This window comes from Caretta caretta, chromosome 19, assembly GCF_965140235.1.
Source record: "Caretta caretta isolate rCarCar2 chromosome 19, rCarCar1.hap1, whole genome shotgun sequence".
Lineage (NCBI taxonomy): Eukaryota > Metazoa > Chordata > Testudines > Cheloniidae > Caretta > Caretta caretta.
In genome coordinates, this window is record NC_134224.1 from 14,784,172 (window position 1) to 14,808,101 (window position 23,930).

Sequence of the window (23,930 nt, forward strand, 5' to 3'; positions counted from 1 at the left end):
AGGCGTTGAGGACGAGTGAGAGAACCAGTTTTTTTTGTGGGGGGTGGATGAATTTCCCAAATCTTCTTCCATTTCTGTATTTGAATTCAAGCTGAGCATTTTGCAGTGTTTAAACACATTGTTTTCACTTCTAATTTCTGGAACTATAAAAGTTGCTCTTTGTGGTATTTCCAGTCTGACCAGAAAAAAAAATGCCAGCAATCTCATGAATAGACCTCTGTGAAATATTTGTGATGCACCTTCAAATGCAAGCGTTCGGGATTTCATTGGAAATTTGCAAAATACTGCAACTTTGGGAGGCGAGTGGGAGAGGGAATATATGCCAAATTTGGCCTTTTTAATTTTGTTTTGTTAAAAAATAGTACTGTTTTCACACAAAATCATTCTGTTTTTAAGCAGAAATCTCAAGGTTTGTGAAATGCAATGTCTAGCTTGGATAACAATTTATTTTTGTATGGAAACTTCATGATCATTTGACATCTTCCCTGCTGCTAAAACTGGCCATTTAATTCAGGGTTGGTAAAATGTGAAATGTATTGTCACTAAATGATTTTTTTTTTTCAAAAAATTTTTGGAAACAAATCATCATTTTTATACATCACTACTTGTGGGAACATTTTATATTTGACAGCGGTTCAAAAATGTTGCTAAGCAGCATATACATTTATGTGTACAACGCCTATAGACATGCCAGGTAGCACTGGTTGAAAAAAATAAAAACAAAATTGTGGGACTTTTCTACTAGTTATTCAAATTTCATTTCCCGCCCCCCACCCCCACCCCCCGAAATGTTAACATTACAGATCTGGATCACTGAAAAATTTCAATCAGCTCTGTAGCTAATAAAAAACTGATAAAAATTGGTCTTGTTTTGATCAAAAATTGCATTTTTGAAATTGCATTTTTGCATCATTGAAAATTTGAAATTCAGAAAAATTTCACCTATTTCAGGGCTGTTATGAGATTTAATCAATTAATATTAGCCAGGGGCTTTGAGATCTGTGGTTGGAAAGCTCTCTCCCAGTATACAAAAAAAACAGAGGATTATTATTATTTACTCCCTAATTTATGTATCTGTTTTAGGTCGGATCTGGGTCTGAAGTTTTCAGCTCTTGCCCCTCAGTTCTAAACTGCAGCATCTGACAACTGGTTTGAAGAAGATTTGGAGAAGAAACAACCTTGGATTGAATGCACCCTCTCAAACGCAGCCCTCTCAGCTTCTCCTCTGGCTTCTCTTCCATCTACTGAACCTACCAATTATGTAGTAATCCTTGTCCAGGACTTTGCAGTAGCCTTTCCCAGTAGCCACCTCCATCGAGTACTCAATCAAGAGCAGTATGCTCATGACCTAGAAGAGCAAAACAGAGGAGATGGTTATGCAGGCAGCCTGCCAATTTCTTATCAACCAGTTTCCAGAGATCACTACTGCTTGGAATTCCTACTGCACAACCCGCCTCAGAGTCTCCAAGTGCCATACAAACGTTAATGGATTGAAACTGCTCTCATTACCACTACAAAAGTTATTTTTCCTCCCTTGGTACCCTGCTGTTAATTGAATTGTCTCGTTAGACTGACCTCACACTTGGTAAGGCAACTCCCATCTTTTCATGTATTTATACCTACTCCTGTATTTTCCACTCCATGCATCAGATGAAGTGGGTTCTAGCCCATGAAAGCTTACGCCCAAATAAATTTGTTAGTCTCTAAGGTGCCACAAGGACTTCTCGTTGTTTTTGCTGAAACTGCTCTGTGAGAGACTGAGGGGAAACCGAGGCACAGACCGATGGGACCTCCCCAAGGTCACAGACAGAATTTGTGGGAGAGCGAGGGAAAGAACTCAGTCAGCCCCGGTCCTGTGCTTTCACCATAACACTCTGCTTCTTCCTCAACCCCCTTGTAGGTTCTGTGGTGAGGAATTTATTTCAAACATCAGGTTTCAGAGGAACAGCCGTGTTAGTCTGTATTCGCAAAAAGAAAAGGAGTACTTGTGGCACCTTAGAGACTAACCAATTTATTTGAGCATGAGCTTTCGTGAGCTACAGCTCACTTCATCAGATGTTATACCGTGGAAACTGCAGCAGACTTTATATACACACAGAGAATATGAAACAATACCTCCTCCCACCCCACTGTCCTGCTGGTAATAGCTTATCTAAAGTGATCAACAGGTGGGCCATGTTGATCACTTTAGATAAGCTATTACCAGCAGGACAGTGGGGTGGGAGGAGGTATTGTTTCATATTCTCTGTGTGTATATAAAGTCTGCTGCAGTTTCCACGGTATAACATCTGATGAAGTGAGCTGTAGCTCACGAAAGCTCATGCTCAAATAAATTGGTTAGTCTCTAAGGTGCCACAAGTACTCCTTTTCTTTCAAACATCAAAGATTGTTGATGTTCAAAAGAGCTTGGTGCTCATGTAGGCCTAAAGAGAAGGGGGTGGATTTTCCAAAGAGCTCAGCTCAATTTAGGGTTACCACCTTTGAAATGCAAAAAAACCCCATCCAACACCCCCCACCCAAGGCAACTCCTCAACCCCCACCCCTTCAACAGCCACTTACAGTATCTAGAGAGATAACACATATAGTAAGATTGGCAACAGAGCACTTCTCCACCCTGTCCTGTGACTCAAACCTTGTCGCACACAGGGTGCAGTTGCTGGGCAGACAGCTGCTGTATTTTCAACAGTTTTGATCTGTTATTGCTTAAACTGCGTTAGAGAGAACAGCAGACACAGAAACTTTTAACATTAGATAACAACACTGTGATAATAATGCAAATCTTTAGACCCATGTAAAAAAACTCCCGGCAGATTAAATTATTTTTCCGGCAACTGGCAAATCTATAAAAAGAAACCCGGCCAAGCCGGTCAAATACTGACCAGGTAGTAACCCTAATCACTATGGGAGCTGCTGGGGGCTGAGAACTTTGACAGTACCCTCCGAGTGATGGCTGCCGCCTGTAGGGCTGGCCAGAGAACAACAAGAATATGGAGGCTTTGGAATTTGTTTTTGTTCTTATGTGGAGCGAAAATGAGGCCTTTGGGATTCTGGCATGAAAAAACACAGGTGAGACAACCCCTAGAACAGCCTGGTGGGTGAGGCACTCAAATGGGATGTAGGAGAGGCAGGTCTGAGTCCTTGCTTCAAATCAGTCAGAGCAGGGACGTGAACTGGGGTCCTCCACATCCCAAGAGATGCTCAACCTGATAATAGCCATCGTAAACTGCAGAAGGAATTTCCAGATTAAACTACATGGAAATAAATGTAGCCTTGCTACCAGCCCCTTACTACACCTGGTGTAGCAGAGAGTTAATGTCCTGCAGTCAGTCCAGAGCTGCATCCCACTACAGATTGATAATGTACAGACATTACATACAGCAGGTGTCTGGGATATCAGACTCCCTCTGGGAAGAGAGTATTTTTACTTGTGGGCTGGCAGTATCATAAAATGAGGACCACAGCAGAGCTCCAGCTGATAAAGCATAAATAAATCACCATTATTTCTTACTGGTTTGGTGCTTTACTGAAACTTTCAACACCACTGGGTGGAAAAATAGGCTCCCCTTTTAGCCCATTGCTCTTCCTGCCTTTTGTTTCTCTTCCTTCCTTTGTTTCTCTCCCCCAGTCCTGTCGTATTTCTCCTTCTTTCTTCTCTCTGCATTTCCTTCTCTGTAGCGACACCCGGCCCATGCAGATTTCACTGCCGTGCCCTTTCCTCACACCGTTGCCAAAAGGTCAGCCAGGACATAGTTCGGGTGACATTTAAAGAGCCATCATTAGCTTTCAGAGATAACACCCCAATAGGACCAATGAGGGAGCAGTTGAGTTGACACCTCACAGAGGCATTGCTTCAGGCTGCCTGCAGACTCAGGAAGGAAGTGCCACATTGCTTACCCTTGGAAGGTTTCCTTCACATTCATCAGGGTGAGTAACTTGATGAGGTTTCTTTCTTAAAATAGAAATTTAGATTCTGCAGAATTTGAATATGCGGCATGAGCTCCATAAATAGGACTCAGCCTGTAGCCCATACCTGTACAAACCCTGGTGCATGTCGTATGTGGACATTGGGGGCCACGCTTGTATGTTCTGAGCCATGCATGTACATTGCGTTATATGCCATGAGCGTACACTGTATATTATGGATTCCAGTTAATAAATTACCTCCTGTTTCTCTGTAGCCATCTTGCTATTACTCGCCCAGCTCCTTTGTTATTGGATCTCCCTGCAGCCACTCTGTTCATCTGAAAAAACTGCTTGAGATTTTGAAGACTTTCCCATTCTGCACTGGGGCAAAACGGAGACCTTTCCAAAAATGGCAGGGAAACAGAGCAAGAGATCCACCCCAGAATGGCTTTGTGGGTGGGGCAGTCACTTGGAACGTGGGAGGCCAGAGTCAAGTCCAGCATTCGGAGGGAGAAACTTGCACTCTGCTCTTTCACAGACCCAGGGAGCACCTTAACCACTGAGCTAGCGAATCTCTCTCTGGCCCACTGCATATTGTGGAACAGCTCCAACAGGAGATCTTGAGAAAGCAAGACAGAGACTGACTCTTGCTCAGGCACTCACTGGAGATGTGGGACCCCTGGATTCAAGTCCCTGCTCAAATCAGGCAGTGCAGGAAAATGAATCCAGGTCACCCCTACTCCGTGTGAGTCCCATAGGCCTCCAGGCAATTAGCAATTTGTGGGGGCACTCTCTGGTTTTGACTAGAAAATTCCATCCCTCATGGGGGAAAGTTTTGTCCAAATTGACCCTTTCCCACAAAATGTTTCGGTTTGGATGAATGAGATAGAAAAAACATTTTGTTGAAAAATTCCTGACCATCTCTACCCATAGCAGGACTCAGTGGTGTCCCCAGAAGCTCCAATGTTCTGCGATACTCCTGGTGCCACAGGCAGCACTGGAGGGACATACTACTTAAACTACTAGGTTCACAAGGCATCAGCGAGTGCTGAAGTGTTGTCAAGAAGAAGCCTATGAGATAGGCCGTGAGCTCAGCCAGACTTCACAGATCTCTCTGCAGAGCTGATCATGAGATAACGGACCCTATGACAGGCACAGGAAGTATGATCATATCCCCCACAAGATAAATAACTGCATACATTCTATCTGGCTCAAACAGCTTCTCAGAGTATTTTGAGAAAGTAACCTGAAAAATGATGCGGAAGATGACGGACAGGAATAGCTGTGGTTTGTACTTGTGTTTGCAATGGGTGCATACAGGAAACAACCCTGAAAGTAGCAAACAGAGAAGCGATCAAGCCTAGAGCTGTGTGTCTAACTGAGCAGAAGAAAAATTACTCTTATCTGTAATATGATAGCACCTGGAGACTCCAAACTAGCTCAGGACCCTGTTTTGCTACGCTGTAAGAGACGATTCCTGCCCTGAAGAGCTCACGATCTAAATACACCAGGCAAAGAGTGGGAGAAAAGGAGGATTATTGTCTCCACTTTGGAAATGGGGAATGGAGGCTCAAAGAAACTAAGTGGCTTGCCCCGAGATCACACAAGAAGCCTGTGACAGAGACAGGAATCGATCTCATATTCCCTAAGTCTCAACTGGTGTGAATGCAAGAAAAACAGGATATATATTTATACGTGGAAGAAAGAATCCTATGTAGATGACACCCATTTGTTTTCTCCTGGTCTATCACATAGATACATCTGTCTGTACTGTGCAATATCCCTGAAGTTGTGAGTTCACTCCTTGAGGGGACATTTAGGGATCTGGGGCAAAAATTGGGGATTGGTCCTGCTTTGAGCAGGGGGTTAGACTAGATGACCTCATGAGGTCCCTTCCAACCCTGATATTCTATGATTCTATGAAGTGCTAACATTACATGCTACTTTTTCTGTGTGGGAACGAACTTTGCAACTTTGTTGGGAGGTGTTTGAGGATGGAAGAGCTGCTCAGAGCTTTCTCTTCCCTTGTTGCTGCTGCGAAGTCAATGCCTCAAGTGCTATTGTGGGGAACAGAAGAGGAAATGACTTTTTTAGGTTTCTGTGCAACAGAAACTCAAGTGAAACAGTGGATCCGAAGCCACTGAACATTAGGGGAGTTCACTTTTGGTTGCAGAACTGAATTTTGCAAATAGACTGAACTGTGGGGTCATCAAATCCAAATGGACATGAACTCTAGTTCCCAGTTGGATTCAAAATTGAATCAGGGTCTGGATCTGAACTTCACAATGCAGGCTCATCACTAATTTCTATAAAAAGGGGGAATTCTGCAGTAAGAGGTCCAGGTTGTCCTCTCATTCCCTATGGCATGAATCAGGAGTAACTGCTGATGTAGCCGAAGGTATATTGGTGTAAAGCCAAGTGTATGTCAGAGGAGAATCCTGTCTTGCTAAACTGGAAGATTAAGAGCTTGTTTCTCATTACTTTAAAGCCCCTTTATGCTGCCAGAATAGAGCTTCATGGAATCCAATGCCAGAAAGGATCCGTTGTGATCATATAGTCTGAGGCTATCCTGGATGATCACAATGGTCCCTTCTGGCTTCGGAATCTATACTCAGCCCCCTTTACCCTGCTCTGGAAGTCTAAAGTGGCCTTAATGCAGCAGTTCTCAAACGTCATTGCACCACGACCCCCTTCTGACAACAAAAATTACTACACGACCCTGGGAGCGGGGACCGAAGCCTGAACCAAAGCCTGATTCCTGCTTCACTGAATGTGTATAGAATCATAGAATCATAGAATATCAGGGTTGGAAGGGACCCCAGAAGGTCATCTAGTCCAACCCCCTGCTCGAAGCAGGACCAATTCCCAGTTAAATCATCCCAGCCAGGGCTTTCTCAAGCCTGACCTTAAAAACCTCTAAGGAAGGAGATTCTACTACCTCCCTAGGTAACGCATTCCAGTGTTTCTCCACCCTCTTAGTGAAAAAGTTTTTCCTAATATCCAATCTAAACCTCCCCCACTGCAACTTGAGACCATTACTCCTCATTCTGTCATCTGCTACCATTGAGAACAGTCTAGAGCCATCCTCTTTGGAACCCCCTTTCAGGTAGTTGAAAGCAGCTATCAAATCCCCCCTCATTCTTCTCTTCTGCAGGCTAAACAATCCCAGCTCCCTCAGCCTCTCCTCATAACTCATGTGTTCCAGACCCCTAATCATTTTTGTTGCCCTTCGCTGGACTCTCTCCAATTTATCCACATCCTTCTTGTAGTGTGGGGCCCAAAACTGGACACAGTACTCCAGATGAGGCCTCACCAATGTCGAATAGAGGGGAACGATCACGTCCCTCGATCTGCTCGCTATGCCCCTACTTATACATCCCAAAATGCCATTGGCCTTCTTGGCAACAAGGGCACACTGCTGACTCATATCCAGCTTCTCGTCCACTGTCACCCCTTTGTCCTTTTCCGCAGAACTGCTGCCTAGCCATTCGGTCCCTAGTCTGTAGCTGTGCATTGGGTTCTTCCGTCCTAAGTGCAGGACCCTGCACTTATCCTTATTGAACCTCATCAGATTTCTTTTGGCCCAATCCTCCAATTTGTCTAGGTCCTTCTGTATCTACCACTCCTCCCAGTTTAGTATCATCCGCAAATTTGCTGAGAGTGCAATCCACACCATCCTCCAGATCATTTATGAAGATATTGAACAAAACCGGCCCCAGGACCGACCCTTGGGGCACTCCACTTGATACCGACCCTTGGGGCACTCCACTTGATACCGGCTGCCAACTAGACATGGACCCGTTGAGCCCGACAATATAGCCAGCTTTCTACCCACCTTATAGTGCATTCATCCAGCCCATACTTCCTTAACTTGCTGACAAGAATACTGTGGGAGACTGTGTCAAAAGCTTTGCTAAAGTCAAGAAACAATACATCCACTGCTTTCCCTTCATCCACAGAACCAGTAATCTCATCATAAAAGGCGATTAGATTAGTCAGGCATGACCTTCCCTTGGTGAATCCATGCTGGCTGTTCCTGATCACTTTCCTCTCATGCAAGTGCTTCAGAATTGATTCTTTGAGGACCTGCTCCATGATTTTTCCAGGGACTGAGGTGAGGCTGACTGGCCTGTAGTTCCCAGGATCCTCCTTCTTCCCTTTTTTAAAGATTGGCACTACATTAGCCTTTTTCCAGTCATCCGGGACTTCCCCGGTTCACCACGAGTTTTCAAAGATAATGGCCAATGGCTCTGCAATCACAGCCGCCAATTCCATCAGCACTCTCGGATGCAACTCGTCCGGCCCCATGGACTTGTGCACATCCAGCTTTTCTAAATAGTCCCTAACCACCTCTATCTCCACAGAGGGCTGGCCATCTCTTCCCCATTTTGTGATGCCCAGCGCAGCAGTCTGGGAGCTGACCTTGTTAGTGAAAACAGAGGCAAAAAAAGCATTGAGTACATTAGCTTTTTCCACATCCTCCCTCATTCAGTAAGGGGCCCACACTTTCCTTGGCTTTCTTCTTGTTGCCAACATACCTGAAGAAACCCTTCTTGTTACTCTTAACATCTCTGGCTAGCTGCAGCTCCAGGTGCGATTTGGCCCTCCTGATATCATTCCTACATGCCCGAGCAATATTTTTATACTGTAGGGCAAAGCCAAAGCCTTAGTCCCATCAGGGAGCCTGTAACCTGAGCCCTGTTACCCTAGGCTGAAGCCCTCAGGCTTTGGCAACAGGCGGTGGGATTTGGGCTTCAGCTTCAGCCCGGATGGTGGGACTCAGACTTCGACTCTGGTCTTGGGCCCCAGCAAGTCTAAGCCAACCCTGGAAACGCCATTAAAATGGGGCCACAACCCACTTTGGGGTCCTGATCCACAGTCTGAGAACTGCTACTTTAATGTAATGAGAATCAAGCCCTTAATCTTTCAGTTTAGTGAGGCATGATTCTCCTATAGCCCAAGCACTGTGATACGTAGCATACCAATGATGTTGAAGCCACCTGCTTTATTCCCTTCTTATTTCCCCCTTGTGGGTTGCTTTGATGGAGACACCACTGCTGGGGGAGGTGGGGAAGTTTTCTCCAAGAGGTGGGTCCTGCATTTGGATCTGCACATGGATAAGGTCATGCTTGCTCTAATGTCTAATGAGCCACAACCCATGCCTACGAGTACCACAGCCATAGGCAGAGACTGAATCTGGGAAACGTAGGCACCAAAAAGCGATGCCACTGCTCCTTGAGCTAAAGAACTTCCCTAAGGGAAAACAAGAGGCAGGTGGTAGGCCTAGCATATTACTGTTCAGCGCATGGTCCAGAACCCACAGCTTTGGGGCACCAGTCACCACAGTGAAGGGTGTTATTGGGGAATCTAGAAAGACAGAGTACCTGTCTCCCGGGCTTGTACTCAGCTGTGTCCTCTATGAGCTCCCACTCTTGCTCATGTTTCCAGCATCCGTGAGTGTTTCTGCATCAGCAATTTCAAGAAGCAGCACAGATGACAAAGCAAGCGGTGAGATTTCACATGGAAAAGCCATAGGGAATAAGGAAGCATCTGTAAGAGAAGCAGCTGAAACCACTGTATAGGTGTGGCTCTGTCACATGGCCTACTCTCACAGCATTGTAACAGCATGTGCATGGGAGGGTCTGAGGGCAGGGGAGCAGCACCTCAGAAAAGCTGGGGAAATATTGGGAAAATTGTTACAAAAATTAAAGAAGAGAAGAAAGAGCCACATGCAGCCTGTGCTGGGGAGGAATCAACAAAGCCCCCGAAGAATAAAGAAATGTCCTATTATGATGGTATCCCTGATAGGCCCCCATGTGTTACATGCTGTGCAAACACATTGTAAGAAACAGTGCCGACCTTAAAGAGCTCACTATTTTGGCCATTGGGATTAGGGTCTTAGCTAAGGAGTCAGTAGTGAAGCAGGGCACTATATCAAGATCACCTCCAGTGGAGACCAGCATGTTAACCGCAAGCCCAACCTTCCGCTCTAGGCCTTGGTTTTCCTTCATTAATTACTCTTGGAGAAAATAAGCCACGAAGACAGCTTGAGAGCTTCCATTTCATATGGACTGGCTTTAGCTTTCAGGGAATGCAAGAGCTTTCACCATGGAGGGCAACTAGAAGCTGGAAGGTTGAATGGATGGAAGCTGGAGATGGGAGCCGTGAATGGGTTCCAGCAGCCAGAGGGAGCTTTATCTGGGACCAGGACCTACACTTGAGTTGCATCCCTTGAGGAATTCCACCATGATTTCAACAATTTCCATCCCACCACCAACCTCAGTCTGGTCCAGTCCACACAAGAGATCCACTTCCTGGACACTACAGTGCTAATAAACAATGGCCACATAAACACCACCCTATACCGGAAACCTACTGACTGCTATTCCTACCTGCATGCCTCCAGCTTTCACCCTGACCACACCACACGATCCATCGTCTACAGCCAAGCTCTGCGATACAACCGCATTTGCTCCAACCCCTCAGACAGAGACAAACACCTACAAGATCTCTGTCAAGCTTTCTTACAACTACAATACCCACCTGCAGAAGTAAAGAAACAGATTGATAGAGCCAGAAGAGTTCCCAGAAGTTACCTACTACAGGACAGGCCTAACAAAGAAAATAACAGAACGCCACTAGCGGTCACCTTCAGCCCCCAACTAAAACCCCTCCAACGCATTATTAAGGATCTACAACCTATCCTAAAGGATGACCCAACACTCTCACAAGTCTTGGGAGACAGGCCAGTCCTTGCCTACAGACAGCCCCGCAACCTGAAGCAAATACTCACCAACAACCACATACCACACAACAGAACCACTAACCCAGGAACTTATCCTTGCAACAAAGCCCGTTGCCAATTGTGCCCACATATCTATTCAGGGGACACCATCACAGGGCCTAATAACATCAGCCACACTATCAGAGGCTCGTTCACCTGCACATTCACCAATGTGATATATGCCATCATGTGCCAGCAATGCCCCTCTGCCATGTACATTGGTCAAACTGGACAGTCTCTACGTAAAAGAATAAATGGACACAAATCAGATGTCAAGAATTATAACATTCATAAACCAGTCGGAGAACACTTCAATCTCTCTGGTCACGCAATCACAGACATGAAGGTCGCTATCTTAAAACAAAAAAACTTCAAATCCAGACTCCAGCGAGAAACTGCTGAATTGGAATTCATTTGCAAATTGGATACTATTAATTTAGGCTTAAATAGAGACTGGGAGTGGCTAAGTCATTATGCAAGGTAGCCTGTTTCCTCTTGTTTTTTCCTACCCCCCCCCCCCCCAGATGTTCTGGTTTAACTTGGATTTAAACTTGGAGAGTGGTCAGTTTAGATGAGCTATTACCAGCAGGAGAGTGAGTTTGTGTGTGTATGGGGGTGGGGGGATGTGAGAAAACCTGGATTTATGCAGGAAATAGCCCGACTTGATTATGTAAAGAGTTGTCACTTTGGATGGGCTAGCACCAGCAGGAGAGTGAATTTGTGTGGGGGGGTGGAGGGTGAGAAAACCTGGATTTGTGCTGGAAATGGCCCACCTGATGATCACTTTAGATAAGCTATTACCAGCAGGACAGTGGGGTGGGAGGAGGTATTGTTTCATGATCTCTGTGTGTATATAAAGTCTGCTGCAGTCTCCACGGTATACATCTGATGAAGTGAGCTGTAGCTCACGAAAGCTCATGCTCAAATAAATTGGTTAGTCTCTAAGGTGCTACAAGTACTCCTTTTCTTTTTGCGAATACAGACTAACACGGCTGTTACTCTGAAATCTGATCCCTACTATAGCAGCGGAAGCTACCAGCGAATCTAGATAGAGTGCATGCCTGCACATAGTTTTTTCTGTCATGCCCACCTCAGGATGTGCTGGAGGGGACAGTTTCTGGTGGTGGGGATGCAGGTCCAGCAGATAGAAGGGGCGCCAGCAGCAGGAAGTATTCTGGCTGGGCATGGGGATTGGAAGACAGTTTGGGGAGGAAAGGGGAATCAGCAGCTGATGGGAGGGTTGGGGCGCTTTAGAGGGAGGGAGGTTGCTGAAGTGATTTGGTTTTAACATTCAGTTCCTTGGTGCAATTTTAAGGGTGAAGGCTCCCTTGATACTGCCATGGACCTCATCCCTGTCGCATCTGAGTGCCTCAGAACGCCCCCAGGAGGCAGAGCAGTGCTGTTACCCCCACTGTACAGGTGGGGAATTGGGGCAGAGAGAGAGAGAGAGAGTGATTTGCCCACAGGAAATCTGTGCCAGAGCACTGAACTGCACCCACATCTCCAGAGTCCCAGGCTAGCTCCTTAATCATGGGCCCATCCTTCCCTCCTAGACAGAACCTGGGCAATATTTCTTTTCACTAGCCCAACTTCCCCATCACCCTCACTCTCCCTACACACACACCCTGCTCAGGTGGGTAATGAAAAACCTCCCTCCACAGACTAACATGCAGGGGTCCAGGTGCCAATGAATCCCAGCAGTGTGTAGAAAGCGATGGTATGCCTGGCTCGGCTGCTGGTGTCAGATAACTCGAGCCTGTGCTTCCCGGGGGAATTAACACATCTGTGCTTCTTTTTAAAACAAACCGTGAATCTCTGTGCTAAGCACCATGGCCTCTGTTCAGCATGTGTTAATCCCGGGCCTGGGCTCTGTCTCACATTCCCTACATCTTCCCATTCATTGGAGAACATCCACGATTTATTTCCACAGTCTGTGGAGAGCTCAGCAATGAGACAAATCTAATTTACAGGAGTACAAGACACTGCCACAAAGCCTCAGCGCTGGTGTTTGATGGAGTTACTATCACCAAGCATCACTGGAATTCATCGCGGGGATCCACAGCAATAATTTTTACTGATATTGATTCAGCAAATCATCCAAGTACTGTACCTGCCAGGCTATAAATCCTCTTTCCCTTTTCCCTGTGCCTGGCTGCAGACGTACGATGAAAAATGCAGGAAAGAAAAAAAGATCTGCGCTCATATTTTACCTTTTAAAGTGCTGATGCGAGATAGCCTTCTCTGCAATGAGACAGCATTCAGTGTGAAAGAGACACACCGTGACAGAGCTGTCGGTGCAGACAAACTAGGGATGGGATGGGATCACTGCGCTGTGTACTCTTACGTTGTGGATTGATTGGCATCCTATAAGTGACCACAGATAGAGAAATAAATGGATGACCATAGAGAGAAAGATAGACAGACAAGGTGGGGATGGAAATATGTTTTATTGGACCAGCTTTGTTGGTGGAAGGAGTAAGTTTTCAAACTTCACAGAGCTCTTCCTCAGGTCTGGAGAAGGAAAAGATAGATAGATAGATAGATAGATAGATAGATAGATAGATAGATAGATAGATAGCGGGGATGGATGAGGATAGATAGATAGATAGATAGATAGATAGATAGATAGATAGATAGATAGATAGATAGTGTGACAGGGTCAGGCCAGATGGCTACAGGAGAGTAATCCTATTGGGATCCGGGAAATGGGCGGGCGAAGCCCATCCACTGCTAAAGGATCCCCCCCCAGCCTAAGAGGGGGATCCACAGGACCTGGATACCAAATCAATCTGGGGGACAATTAATGAAATAACAGGGACAGGAGTGTGGTCAAAGGGTCAAATGAAGGGAACCGGACAGGGACACCGAGCAGAGAACCCCGGACAGCGCCCACTGCTCCTCAAAGGCATCAAGGGAGTTAGTGGATGCTGCCCAGAGGAACTCTGCCCGGATACGTGAACGGACCGAGGATCGGAAATAGGCCCCACAGTCACAGGAGACTCCATCGGCCAACCTCCTCACTCTGTATGTGTATACACACACTCCTGTGTGTATAGTTGGTCATTTTAGCTAGGGCCAGGAGGAGGTTGACCAGGAGATCTCGTGACTTTGTGGGGCCACGGATAGAGAGTGCGTAAATAAGAAGGCGAGAGGAAAAGTGCAACCAAAAACGTAATAAAATATTTGTGAGGAGCTGGAATAGGGGCTGCAGCCTGGCACACTCCAGATATATGTGTGCCAAGGTTTCCCTCACGCCGCAAAAGGGGCAGGTGTCTGGGATAAAGGTGAACCGCGCCAAGAACACGCCCATGCTCACAGCTCCGTGAAAGAGCCGCCAACTGATATCCCCAGCGGGCCTCGGGACCAAGGTGGAATATAGGCTGCCCCACCGGCTACAGGAGAGTAATAGAAGGCAGATATATTAGCCCCAGGCTAAGTAGGTCCCTTTTCCCTGGGTAAGGTAACAGGGAAGGTTCCAGAACAATCAGGAACCTCCCGGAGACAATTAAGACAGGCTGACACCTGCAGCCAATCAAGAAGCTGCTAGAATCAATTAAAACAGGCTAATTAGGGCACCTGGGTTTTAAAAAGGAGCTCACTTCAGTTTGTGGTGTGCGTGTGAGGAGCTGGGAGCAAGAGGCACTAGGAGCTGAGAGTGAGAATGAGGACTGTTGGAGGACTGAGATGTACAAGCATTATCAGACACCAGGAGGAAGGTCCTGTGGTGAGGATAAAGAAGGTGTTGGGAGGAGGCCATGGGGAAGTAGCCCAGGGAGTTGTAGCTGTCACACAGCTGTTCCAGGAGGCACTCTAAACAGCTGCATTCCACAGGGCCCTGGGCTGGAACCCGGAGTAGAGGGCAGGCCTGGGTTCCCCCCAAATCCTCCCAACTCCTGGTCAGACACAGGAGGAGTCGACCTGGACTGTGAATTCAGAAAAACGGCCAAGCTGAGGGCTGCCGTGAAGCTCCAAGGCGAGCAAATCCGCCAATAAGCACAAGACCCACCAAGGTAGAGCAGGAACTTTGTCACAATAGATAGATAGATAGATAGATAGATAGAGCGGGTGGATGGGCGGGGAGAGAGAGAGAGAGAGAGAGGGAACAGCCACAGAGTTTGTGAAAAAAGAAGTATGCAGGGAGAGGTGCTATTGGAAAAATAAGCATGTTTTCCATACTCTGAATTGGGCAGTTTCTTGTGTCAACCCAGCTTTGCAGGGGGGCTGTTCTGTCCCTCACATAAAAGCCAGGCTTCCCACTAGCCATGACAACACGTTTTTTTGTTAGTCACCCTTGAAAATCTGCAGAAAATAAAATTAGAGGAGATGCTTGCAAGCCCAAGCAGCCTAGGTCCAGAGTCTTGCCCATTACCCTGCCTCCGCAATGCACAGGGGCACCCTGGCAACTAGTTAACTGGCATACATACGGCAAGACCTGTGGCTTCAGAACCGCAGGCCCCTACGCCCCAGTGGGACAGTCTCAGAATCACAATTCAGTCCCTGCTTCCTGGCACCAAGGAGGAAGTAAACTGTACCAGCTGTTACCCAGCACAGATGACTTCCTCCTCCACAACAGCTAGCGCAAGGGAGGTGGGAAGTGCCCCCTGCCCACTCCACACCCTGCCCTGCCCACTCCCCATACACCTGGATGGAAGAGAGAGCAGCAGCCCACCCCATCATGGAGCATCTGATGATGCAGGTGGTCTATGCATGGGAGGGGAGGGAGATTTATTCCCCCTGACTCCCCTGCATGTAGGCAGGAAAAATCCTATTCTGAACCCCACCTCCAGCCAGAGGCCTGGGCAGGCTGCAGCATTGTCAGCGCCCTTAGTCCTTGTATTGGTATCTGGTGAGACGCTCAATTGCTTCACCTCAAGCTTTGTTGAACACTCAGAGCATCAACTATGGAGCTATTCTCTGAAAATAGCTTTTTTCATCATTGAATAACAATCTCTGAGATCAACTGATGAAGAGTCAAAGAGCTTTACAAAGCAGACTTTGACTCCCTCAGGGAACGGATGGCCAGGATCCCCTGGGGGACTAACATGAAGGGGAAAGGAGTCCAGGAGAGCTGGCTGTATTTCAAGGAATCCCTGTTGAGGTTACAGGGACAAACCATCCCGATGAGTCGAAAGAATAGTAAATATGGCAGGCGACCAACTTGGCTTAACGGTGAAATCCTAGCGGATCTTAAACATAAAAAAGAAGCTTACAAGAAGTGGAAGGTTGTACATATGACCAGGGAAGAGTATAAAAATATTGCTCGGGCATGTAGGAATGATATCAGGAGGGCCAAATCGCACCTGGAGCTGCAGCTAGCCAGAGATGTCAAGAGTAACAAGAAGGGTTTCTTCAGGTATGTTGGCAACAAGAAGAAAGCCAAGGAAAGTGTGGGCCCCTTACTGAATGAGGGAGGCAACCTAGTGACAGAGGATGTGGAAAAAGCTAATGTACTCAATGCTTTTTTTGCCTCTGTCTTCACTAACAAGGTCAGCTCCCAGACTACTGCGCTGGGCATCACAAAATGGGGAAGAGATGGCCAGCCCTCTGTGGAGATAGAGGTGGTTAGGGACTATTTAGAAAAGCTGGATGTGCACAAGTCCATGGGGCCGGACGAGTTGCATCCGAGAGTACTGAAGGAATTGGCGGCTGTGATTGCAGAGCCATTGGCCATTATCTTTGAAAACTCGTGGCGAACGGGGGAAGTCCCGGATGACTGGAAAAAGGCTAACGTAGTGCCAATCTTTAAAAAAGGGAAGAAGGAGGACCCTGGGAACTACAGGCCAGTCAGCCTCACCTCAGTCCCTGGAAAAATCATGGAGCAGGTCCTCAAAGAATCAATCCTGAAGCACTTGCATGAGAGGAAAGTGATCAGGAACAGCCAGCATGGATTCACCAAGGGAAGGTCATGCCTGACTAATCTAATCGCCTTCTATGATGAGATTACTGGTTCTGTGGATGAAGGGAAAGCAGTGGATGTATTGTTTCTTGACTTTAGCAAAGCTTTTGACACGGTCTCCCACAGTATGCTTGTCAGCAAGTTAAGGAAGTATGGGCTGGATGAATGCACTATAAGGTGGGTAGAAAGCTGGCTATATTGTCGGGCTCAACGGGTAGTGATCAATGGCTCCATGTCTAGTTGGCAGCCGGTGTCAAGTGGAGTGCCCCAGGGGTCGGTCCTGGGGCCGGTTTTGTTCAATATCTTCATAAATGATCTGGAGGATGGTGTAGATTGCACTTTCAGCAAATTTGCGGATGATACTAAACTGGGAGGAGTGGTAGATACGCTGGAGGGGAGGGATAGGATACAGAAGGACCTAGACAAATTGGAGGATTGAGGATGTCGAATAGAGGATTCCCCTCTATTCGACATTGGTGAGGCCTCATCTGGAGTACTGTGTCCAGTTTTGGGCCCCACACTTCAAGAAGGATGTGGATAAATTGGAGAGAGTCCAGCGAAGGGCAACAAAAATGATTAGGGGTCTAGAACGCATGACTTATGAGGAGAGGCTGAGGGAGCTGGGATTGTTTAGTCTGCAGAAGAGAAGAATGAGGGGGGATTTGATAGCTGCTTTCAACTACCTGAAAGGGGGTTCCAAAGAGGATGGCTCTAGACTGTTCTCAATGGTAGCAGATGACAGAACGAGGAGTAATGGTCTCAAGTTGCAGGGGGGGAGGTTTAGATTGGATATTAGGAAAAACTTTTTCACTAAGAGGGTGGTGAAACACTGGAATGCGTTACCTAGGGAGGTGGTAGAATCTCCTTCCTTAGCGGTTTTTAAGGTCAGGCTTGACAAAGCCCTGGCTGGGATGATTTAACTGGGAATTGGTCCTGCTTCGAGCAGGGGGTTGGACTAGATGACCTTCTGGGGTCCCTTCCAACCCTGATATTCTATGATTCTATGAGGTCAGTATCATTATCCCTGCTTTACAGATGGGGAAACTGAGAAACAGGATGGCAAAGTTACTTGCTCAAAGTCACCCAGCAGGCCAGTGGCAGAGCCGGGACTACAAACCAGGTGTCCTGAGTGCCAGGCCAGTACTCCATCCACTAGGCCACGCTGCCTCCCCCAGTATTACATTTTTCCAGGTGACCACAGCGCTGTGCCACAATTACTGTTTTCTGCCCACCATCAGGACCACTGATCACAGCTTTACAAACAAGCAAATAAATATGGACTTAATTATAATCCTAAAATGTCCCCTGAAATGACCTTGGGCTTGACTGAAATCCCAATGGAATCTTCCCATTGGCTTCAGTTGCATTAGGATAAGACTCTATGTTCACTGACCTGTTGGAAAAGGGGAAAATGTTCACAAAAATTTTGATATCTCCTGAATTCATGGATTATATCAATCTCATCTTTTTCTTTTCTTTTTTTTTTAAGCACCCTCATAATAGCGGAGAAAAGCCGAAAAGCGTGATGGGCCTGTACCCTAAAGGCCCAACAACCCGAATGCAAAGAGACTGATGTTTTAAAATCTCAGGATTTTTAAACTAGTCTCAGGGTATTTTGGGGCCTGATGCATCATCTGTGAGCACTTGGCTTTGGCAATGCTGCTACAGAATCCGACAGCTCAATAGGTTGCTTATAACCATCAACGTCACCTTCTATTGATGAGCTTATAACCATCAATAACACACACCACTCCTGTTTGTAGCATGCTTATAAAATCTGTTGCTCACGTATTAACCCTTTATAATCTGCCTATAAATGGAATCTTAGTGACTGGGGCAATTCAAGCTTCCACAGTGACTTCCCATTAAACGTGGGCCAAATCTCAGTGGGTGCAATTCAGCATGGTTCCCCTGAAATCAATGGAGCAACACCAATTTACACCAACTGAACATCTAGCCCTATACTGGGATGACTCCACAGATACACTGTGGACCTGAAAACTGCGGACCTGTGTGTTGCTTTTAAGCTGTGGCTTTGTGCTGGGAGGGGTGACGCAGCTGCAGAGCACTGGGGAGTCTGGCAAGCCAGCCAACCGATGCAGTGCTCGCGGGCGGCGCACCCATCAGCACCATGGAGGAGTGCTGTTCCGGCATGCTGCACCCTGCCAATGGATGGCGACACCCCCTCTCCGGCAGAGGAACCGGGACACCCACTGCAGCGCAACCACCCCACCCCTTCCCAGTGCAACAAGTGGCCTAAAACCCACAGTGTCCCGCTGCCAACCGGGCGACCTCTCGAGGCCCTTGGTTGTGCTCAAAAGGTGTGCAGGGCAACTGGAGAGGTGATTTGAAGCCATTTTTGTACTCCCCCAATCCTGGGCTGACTATGCAATGTGTCATAACCTCAGCATAAGTTACATCCACCAGAAAGCTACTCTAACTATGTCACCAAGCAGCACTTACAACAGCAGAGACCCCCCCCCAGCCACACCCTATTTCCCCCCCCCCCCCCGCACACACACACAGCGCTAATCCTCCCAGGACAGCCACGGCAACTTAACAGAGACATAAGATTCAAAGAGAAACCAACTGAGAACCGGGTACAATGTCTAAAAGCTGTTAGAGAAATTAAAGACATTCACAATTTTACCTAGATACTGTTTATAGCTCTGATCCATACACACACGCATGCCCACACCCCACTATAGATTCCTAACCTTAACTTTTACACAACCCTTTGTATTGTCATCTCACTGTACAATTTGCAACCAATGGATCCGCCTATCTACACTGAAAGCTTGTAGGATTCACAGCGCCGACTGCAAGTGCAAAGGCTCATACTCGAGCAGCAGAGGAAAAACAGGAAGTGCGGTGAATTTCCATCAGCTCTGGCAGAAGAACCTAGTTCAGAAAACTATCAGCACAGTAGGTTTCTTTTTTCCCCTCTCTTGTCCATTGCTCTTAAATCATAGGCCTCCCCCCACCTTTCAGGAACACAGAAAAGTCAACACTTTGGGAACTGTTTGATTTCCCAGTTTATAGCTTTCCTATCTGTCCTTGTATTTCGTAACTTACCACGTGGTAGATGCCAAGAGTGACTGTTCCAGTCTTAATGTTGAAACAGCAACATTTCGGGGGCGTCTGGGGGGACATTTTTGATCCCTTTCGTCTGTTGTGGAGCTCCAGCTGCTGAATCCGAGGCAGCTGCACTAGAGAGACCAAGCAATGCAATGTAACATCTTGTTGCTCAACTTCCTTCCTGGTCTATAAATGTGTCAAGTCATCTCCAGAGTCACATGAGGTCTCTGAGATTTCCAAATGCAAGAGAAAACAAAATCATGTTGAAAGCAGCTGATGTCTAAATATTGCCTTTAAGTGATTAAATAAGGATTTAGGAGACTAATTTGAGGCCCCCACATTTGCAAACCTTGGCCCAAACTATGAAAATGTCAGCAAATTCCCCTTAAAAGAAAATCTATTATTGCAGGGTCCAGAGTAAAGACAACAACATCAACAACAAAGCATCCATTCCACCAACCCTGCAGGTGCCCAGACATTTTTCATGGAAATCGGAGGAGCATTCACACACACACACAAGTAGCCATCTTGCAAATGATTTATGCATTGTGATCATCCTTGAAAATGTGATTCTCTAAGCCTCACCATGGTAGTTTTGTAATTGACCTAACCCATGTACAGCACAGTGCACCCAGGTGCCCAGTGCTGGGTATATGATAAGTCATCACCCTCTACATGAACCCTACTCTCAGTATGCATGTGCCATAATGGCATGTGGGCTTTAGGGCAATCTTGTGGCTTTGGGCCATGGCTGGCAGAGAGGGTGAGAAGGTGATTGTCTATCATCAGCGCAAGAAAAATGGGCCCAATTCATGGCTGCCCTAGGTCACCCTAGGGTTGCCAACTTGGTAATATTTAAAAAACAGCAAAAAGAAAAGGAGTACTTGTGGCACCTTAGAGACTAACCAATTTATTTGAGCATGAGCTTTCATGAGCCACAGCTCACTTCATCAGATGTGTACCGTGGAAACTGCAGCAGACTTTATATACACACAGAGAATATGAAACAATACCTCCTCCCACCCCACTGTCCTGCTGGTAATAGCTTATCTAAAGTGATCAACAGGTGGGCCATTTCCAGCACAAATCCAGGTTTTCTCACCCTCCACCCCCCCACACAAATTCACTCTCCTGCTGGTGCTAGCCCATCCAAAGTGACAACTCTTTACATAATCAAGTCGGGCTATAACCTGGATCTATGCAGGAAATAGCCCGACTTGATTATGTAAAGAGTTGTCACTTTGGATGGGCTAGCACCAGCAGGAGAGTGAATTTGTGTGGGGGGGTGGAGGGTGAGAAAACCTGGATTTGTGCTGGAAATGGCCCACCTGTTGATCACTTTAGATAAGCTATTACCAGCAGGACAGTGGGGTGGGAGGAGGTATTGTTTCATATTCTCTGTGTGTATATAAAGTCTGCTGCAGTTTCCACGGTACACATCTGATGAAGTGAGCTGTGGCTCACGAAAGCTCATGCTCAAATAAATTGGTTAGTCTCTAAGGTGCCACAAGTACTCCTTTTCTATTTAAAAAACAGACACTCCAGCAGGAGTGCCGGAACTTCCCCTTCCCCGCCTTTTCCCCCCAAAGCCCTGCCCTACCTCTTCCCCTGAGGACCCGCCCCCATCTATGCCTCTTCTCACCTTCACTCTGTCACTCACTGTTTTTCCCCTTCCATCCCCCCACCTGGGTCAGGAGGGACCCATCTGCAGAGCCGGGGCTGGGAGCTGCAGCTTCCCAAAGCAGGTAGGAGGCAGCCCTTGCTAAGTAGGGGCTGGTGTGGATGCTGACTTGGGGCCTTCCCACCTCCCCCGACCTCAGTAACTGGACTTGTGTTTCCGGTCAATAGATCTGACCAGACACTGTCAGGCAGGGCCAATCAGAGGGGGGGCCAGGAGGGCCATTTAGCTTGGGCCTCACGCTCAAAGGGGGCCTCAAATTTAGACACTTGTTAATGTTTTGACATTTGATAAGTTTCGCAACTTGTTTTTATGAGCATCCCTATCGGACCAAAATGTGACACATGCTCTCAGCTTAGAGCTGCAAATTTAAGCAAATAAGAGATGTGATTTGGTAAAAGACATACTTTTTTTGTTAACTGATCTAGATTTTGTCATATTAAAGAGTTTAAAATGTTCATAAATATTAATAAAAATATATTGGTTCTGATGACAAAAGATTAGACCGTGATGAATGTGTCCTCTCAGACCAGCTGATTATATAAACAAACCACTACTAGTGGCTGGTGCTGGGTCAAATGAGTGTTGAAAAGTAGAGAATTGTTGCATTTTAGTGTCTTTACAGTTTTACATGTAGTTGACTAAGGAATTATTTATGTGTGAGAATTCGAACTTGGACACTCTGGGGTGTTTCCTAATATTATAATTGCATTGCGTATTTTTGTCAGTTTGCCTGCAACATTGGCTTCAGGTGAACGCACCTTCAATGTGTTGAAGCAGGTAAAGAACTATCACTGTTCTACTATGGGACAAGAGCGTTTGAACGGTCTCACCATGCTTCGTATCAACTGTGACATTGCACGAAAGCTAGATTTTTCCTCAATAATTAGTGCATTTGCACAGAAAAAGGCTAGAAAAGCATTTGTTAACTAAAAAAATATTCAAATTATGTCTCACTCTTTTTTTGGTGCCTTATTTTGTTTTCATGTGTCATCATTTTTTATTTTTGTTATGGCTAGGGACCTCAAAATCTGGAAGCAGCCTGGGCCTCTCTGGCCTCTAAGAGGGCCTGCTGTCAGGTCTTGATCAGACTTTCCGGTTGAAAACCAGGCTCCTGGCCACCCTACCTGCACCAGAATAATCTGGGCGTAAATCAGCCATATGCCCAGTCCCTTGCCCACAGAAAACACCTCCAGCATGGGGATCTCTGCAGCAGCCAAGGCCTTTCCAGGGCATGTCAGAGGTGCCTGGGGTCTGGGAGGGGACATGGCCAGTGTAGCCCTGCAGAGTGGCCAACTCTCATGGTTTTATTGTCAGTCTCACAATATTTGGTGTTTTTCTCAAACCTCCAGCTCTTGGAGTCATGTAATTTTAGTAGAATCTCCGCTTTCATTTTAAAAACCAAAGAAAGATTCCAGGCTTCTTGGTTGCAGAGCAAAGCTGGAAAACATGACCCAAGTGGGACTTAGCGGAGCAGGAGACAAAGAACCCAACAGTTATCATTATTTTTAAATCTCATTATTTTTAAGCCTATCTCGTTTTGGGGGGCCTTACTTATGAATTTTGAATGGCTGGGGTTGGCAGTCCTGGTCACATGTCCCTGCATTTCCCTGACTCCCACATGGGCTTTGGGCAGACGGGAACAAATTAGGGCAGCCTGCAGGGTCAGGATCGGGGGTGCACTGGGGACCTCACCTACTGTTACATCCGTTAACAATACCCCTTCCTGCTCTGGCTTCGCTCCTCTGGCTGGTTGGGTGGGAAGAGGGCAGGGCCTTGCAGCACGGGCAGTGCCAGACTCCTTCTCTCCTCACACAGTGGGAGCACCAGGAGCAGAGTTGTGCCCAGCCCTCTGTGCAGATGCACGAATGCTGGGGGAAGCTGCTTGCACCCACCCCATGCTTTGCACTCCCAAGCAGAGCTGGGAGCCCTCAAAGCTTGATTTAGCCAGGCTTCAGCCATACATACTTTCCCGAAATACAGCGCAGGCGTCGATCGTACCAGAGAGCAAGTGCAGTAAATGGCAGGAACCATTAGTGCGTCAGAGGAGACACGTGAGGAGGTGTGACTTAGCTCCCTTTATAGCCAGCCTATTGGTCTAGGGGATGGTCTTGGCTTCTGGTTCAAATCCTGGGGCAAAAGTGGAGAAGGAAGTGCATGTTAGCCTGTGTGTTATACAGAAGGTCAGATGACATGGCCCCTTCTGGCCTTCAGATCTAAGAATTCTCATGTAGAGACCCTTAGCGCTATATACACCCACTTACTGATACATAAGGGTGTCTCATTTCAGCTACGCGTTTGCCCTTAGGTGTCAGTTTAGTACTCAGGAGCTTTATGTTCCAGTCCCTGCAGTGCTACAGACTCCTTGGGTGTCCTTGGGGCAGCTCATTTAGTCTCAGGGTGTGTCTATACTGCAATGTAACACCCACAGTTGCCTGGGGCTGACGTTGCAGGGGTACAAAATTGCAATGTAGACCTTTGGGCTCAGGCTGGAACCTGGGCTCTGGGACCCCATGAGGGTGGAGGATCCCAGAGCCCAGGCTCCAGCCCGAATGACTATACAGCAATTTTATTGCTCCATGAGCCTGAGT

General features: G+C 46.9%; 1 protein-coding gene across 1 annotated transcript in view; it reads right to left on the bottom strand.

Moving 5' to 3' along the window:
- LAPTM5 (lysosomal protein transmembrane 5) overlaps window positions 1-19,832 on the bottom strand; it is a 52,407-nt gene extending 32,575 nt beyond the window's left edge. The window contains exons 1-2 of the mRNA XM_048826202.2: window positions 19,659-19,832; window positions 1,255-1,348 (exon numbers count right to left, since the gene is read on the bottom strand). Coding sequence (XP_048682159.1) covers window positions 1,255-1,348; window positions 19,659-19,736 — 172 coding nt within the window. The 5' untranslated portion in view covers window positions 19,737-19,832. The remainder of the gene's footprint in view (window positions 1-1,254; window positions 1,349-19,658) is intronic.
- Between the last annotated feature and the right edge of the window lie 4,098 nt (window positions 19,833-23,930).